The 4,369-nt window shown below is 38.8% G+C and overlaps 1 protein-coding gene across 1 annotated transcript; it reads right to left on the bottom strand.

Moving 5' to 3' along the window:
* Positions 1-1,007: 1,007 nt before the first annotated feature.
* Positions 1,008-3,159, bottom strand: LOC128474537 (leukotriene B4 receptor 1-like). The gene is made up of 2 exons (XM_053456889.1): positions 2,919-3,159; positions 1,008-2,412 (listed from the first exon to the last, which is right to left on the bottom strand). The coding sequence occupies exons 1-2, from the start codon at positions 2,928-2,930 to the stop codon at positions 1,318-1,320; spliced, it is 1,107 nt and encodes a 368-aa protein (XP_053312864.1). The 5' UTR covers positions 2,931-3,159; the 3' UTR covers positions 1,008-1,317.
* Between the last annotated feature and the right edge of the window lie 1,210 nt (positions 3,160-4,369).

Raw genomic sequence — 4,369 nt, 5'->3', positions numbered from 1 at the left:
ATTGGTGTATACGTCTGGATTGGTATACGTCTGGATTTGTGTATGTGTGGATTGGTAAGTGTGTGAGAGTGATGGGTGTTATGCTGTACCATTTCCATTGTCTTTTTCATGATCTAATTATGCTCTAAAAGTACATCATAACTCCCATCACTCTATACTGTTCCATACAGTGGCAGAGCTGGGAGGCAGAGGCCTTGCACCCCCACCGCAGTACTCCTGAAAGGTAAGTGAACTTCAAAGAGGGAAAGGGTAGATAGTTAGGAGGGGGTAGATAGGGAGAAGGGAGTGAGGCAGGGGAAAGGGGGTAGATAGGGAGAAGGGAGTGAGAAGGGGTAGATAGGGCAGAAGGGAGTGAGAAGGGGTAGATAGGGCAATCATACTCCTATCATGCCAAGTCTATATATATATATATATATATATATATATATATATAATATTGTTATTTAATTGTTTTGTCCTATTTTGGTGTGTTACTTACTTTAAATAAAAGTGTTAGATTTCTTTATGGTGTGGGGGGGTCATATTCGGTTTTGGCCAGGTAAATGCTGCACTTTCGGTTTCAGTCCAGAATTCGTTTTGGTGCATCCCTACTACTAAGCCAGACAATGAAGTGGTAGGCCTACACCACATCAATGTTTGGCGTAGTATATAGTGATTGGGGTTTTGTTACAAGTTTTTATTCCTTTCTTTTTTTGGGATGGGGGGGCGCCAGAGGAGTAGTCCGCACAGGGCGCCAGAACACCTAAGGCCGGCTCTGGTGTGAGTGCTTTAGTTATGGGGGAGTCAAAGAAAATGCAGCATAATAACACTAGGCTCAATCTAAATCCTGATTTTTGTCAGGGGAGGGTTGCCTATACAGAAGTGCATAAAAAGCTATTTTTGTCATTTACTTACCAAACATGGCGAAAATATTGCTGCAAGCTTCTCTATTAGTTCAATGCAAATTGATTTAAAATTGGAAAGTATGGAACAATTAATTGAAAGCATTGAAATACATTGGGACAGTGTTAATGTGCAACCCCTTTTAATTTACCAGATACACCAAGGAATCAATTTACATTGACAGTTGTAGTAATTACAGACATATCATGCAATCCTGTTACATGAGAATTTTGACAAAGATTAACCTCTGCATATGAAACTTAGCTATTTAGCATGATATATTTTATGCTGCTTTATAACTGGACATTAATGCCCTCGAAAGAGAATTAAAGCTGCCAAATTTACATCTGTAAAATATATGAACTAGGAAGATGTTTTAATAATTATATTGAGACAAAGTTGTGCTACTCAAAACGATACATTTGTTTCTTAATTTTATTGTGTTGGGTTGATGGGTAATTTTCTACATTCCCCTTCAACTTCTCCATCCCTAAGACACCCTAGTTCTACAGACTCATTTCTGCTCTTCTGTCTAAAGACCTGAGTGACCTTCCGGAAACTGGGGGCCTCAGAAGAAGTACCCTCAAAAAGCTTGGCCATGAAGCCTAGCCCTGCTGTTTTTATGAATGAACCACCAGCAAATGTATAAAGGACAGGGTTAACACTACTACTAAGAAAGATAAGAGCTGTGACATTAGGGCGAGCAAATTGAGCTGCTTTTTTGAGCATCTTTCTTGTACTAGAGTCTGAGACTGTCTCTCCTATTACCTGGAGAATATTAACTGTGTGATACGGAATCCAGAACAGAGCAAACGTCACAACAATGCAAATGACCAACCGACTAGTCTTTTGTTTACTCTGAAACTTCAGGCTACGTAAACGTAGGCATATGTAGAGGTAGCAGGACACAATAATTGTGAATGGGATAAAAAATCCTAAGAGACTCTCAAATAGGTACTGAAAGATAATGTGCCCAGAACCACTGTGTGAGGGTAGACATTGGAGTCTATTGTTTTTGATCTGTAAAGTACGGTATACTAGCATTGGTATAGCCAACACTGAGGCTATTGACCATATCACCAAAACCAAGGTTCTGACAGCAGTCTTTGTTCTTATCTTCTGAGAAGAAAAGGGTATGGCTACAGCCAGGAAGCGATCTAGACTCATAAATGTGATAAGGAAAATACTGACATACATGCTCAGACATCCAATATAATGGCAGAGTTTGCAAACAATACTCCCAAAAGCCCAGCTGCCAGTGGCCAGAAGATGAATGAAGAAGGGACCCGTTAGGATTACAATGATATCTGCCACAGCCAAATGTAAAATAAGGATGCAGGTTACTGTCCGTTTCTTTAGGTGGGTCAACACAGTCCAGATAATAAAGGCATTGCCTGGGAAGCCAAGTAGGAAAGCTATGGAGAGGAGAGCTATTCCAACCTGTGGAGAAGATGCAGGAGGAAACATTGCCTGCTGAGTGAAGTTTGCAGGAGTGGAATTACCTATAGTTATCTGGATAGATATAGCATTCTGTGTAAAAAAAAAAAAAAACAAAGAGGGGAAAGACATTAATTAAAACACATGAAACACATACAATTCGTTATCAAATCATAGTCGTCTGCATTCTTTTTGGCAGTAATGGCAGCATTCAGCCTTAATACATGAAGTAATTAACTTAAAGTAGTGCCAAAAAAAAGTCTTCGTATAAAAGCCTTGTCGCTTTGTCAATTGTCTGTCATTGTGAATTGTCTGTGCAATTAGTGTGTAGGTGCTGGACTATGGTTGGACCTTTGAGTTATTTCAAGTCCGGAGTGTGATCACTGTGATCCTCTATTTATATTATTAAAGGGTGTGCACCTTTAGTGGTGAAAGTGTGTGTATGCATAAAGTAGGCAGTATCCGATCATGCAGCAGTTACATGGTTGATTACAAGTGACTTGTCAACTGAGTTGCTGGCAAATGGATATTGCTTCCTAACCTGTATAACAATTAAGGCTGTAAGCTGTAAAAAATTTATTTGCAAAAATGGCACTTACTCTGTCAGTCATGATGCCTCCTACTTGTACTTCAGATGGGACTGTGCATGTAAAGCAAGCAATAATTTATTTGAAGTCCAGTGTTTCTTCCATACAGTTGCACAAGGGGTAGGAAGGATATTGCAACAAGTTACATAAGTATGACACACAGCATCTTAAAGAATGTAGAAATCTCGACTTGTTGCATAAACACAGATTTCAAAGCTGATTTTTAAATGTTCCGATGCTTCAGGTCCAGATCGAACCCACTTACCGTATATGTACGCTCATTTGCTCAGTTTCCATACTGATTTGCCTGTGGAATTTAGGTCAAACAATATAGAAATAACACATAGAAAAAACTAGAAATAGAAAAGGGAACCTTTTCAAAAATACAAATTAGATGAAAAGTTTACATGCAATTTGTATCTTTTAAACAGGACCTGATTTACAGCTCTTAGACACCCAAGAACAGAGTCCATGACGCCCCTTCCTCGTAACATATACATTTATTTATGCAGTTGTGATGGTCTTGACTCTACAGCAGATTTAAAGCAGAATCTTCATGAGAGATAACTAGGGCAGGTAAGAAGGGCAGTGGTGAAGAAATAGCCAGGCAACTGCCTCGTGTGCTGGTGGCCAAAAGGACCAAAAACGTACTAATAATACTAAAGGAATGTGAATTGCACTCAGCAATTAAGCTATCATTGCACTTGTGGCACTGATAGAGGTGAATGTAAATCACTTAAGATTTACTTACCACAATAACATACCTCCCATGTGCCCCTCTTAAGGACAGTCTTTAGAATACACACCCCTCAGTCTATTATTTCTTTCACGATGTTTAGAATGTACTACAGCTCTTAAAGTCACAATAATGAGTATTAAATCAACAAATGTTTATACCTGTGCTGCAAGTGCTTGTCCTAGAAAGCGGGATGTCTTACATCTAACCCATTGAACGTACTATCCTGTTGTATGTGGCACTTAAAGAACACTTTCTTAGTTACAAGTCCGACATACTGAGGGTAATACTTTACATGTGTCGGTCCACAGCATGTGAAAAACGTGTATCTGTGTAAAGTCTATGTGTGTACCTTATTCAATGGTTGCCAAGGGTGAAGCCTGAAGTCTCTACAAAACCACACACCCGTAAATCCAATGTACTTGTAAATCATGTACAAGAAAGAAAACAATAAAAACATTGTGCCATAACTTCCATTTTTTTCAAGCTTTTAGAATATGATTTATCACAGCCTGTATAAAAAATACTCCCCTACACAGTTAAAAAATACTAAACTTGTGTATGTTTAGGTTAAATAGGGTTTCTGTATAGTATATACAACCATGCTGCCTTATAACTCTGCAGTCTTTTCTTTTTGTGCTACTACCTGTGTCTTTAATTAGGACATTTCACTAGCATAGATACTGACACAAGAACCTAACTAGTTAGTAGTTCGCATTGAGGAGCA

The sequence above is a fragment of the Spea bombifrons genome, chromosome 1 (assembly GCF_027358695.1).
Source record: "Spea bombifrons isolate aSpeBom1 chromosome 1, aSpeBom1.2.pri, whole genome shotgun sequence".
NCBI lineage: Eukaryota > Metazoa > Chordata > Amphibia > Anura > Pelobatidae > Spea > Spea bombifrons.
This window is presented reverse-complemented; position numbering and strand designations above follow the sequence as displayed.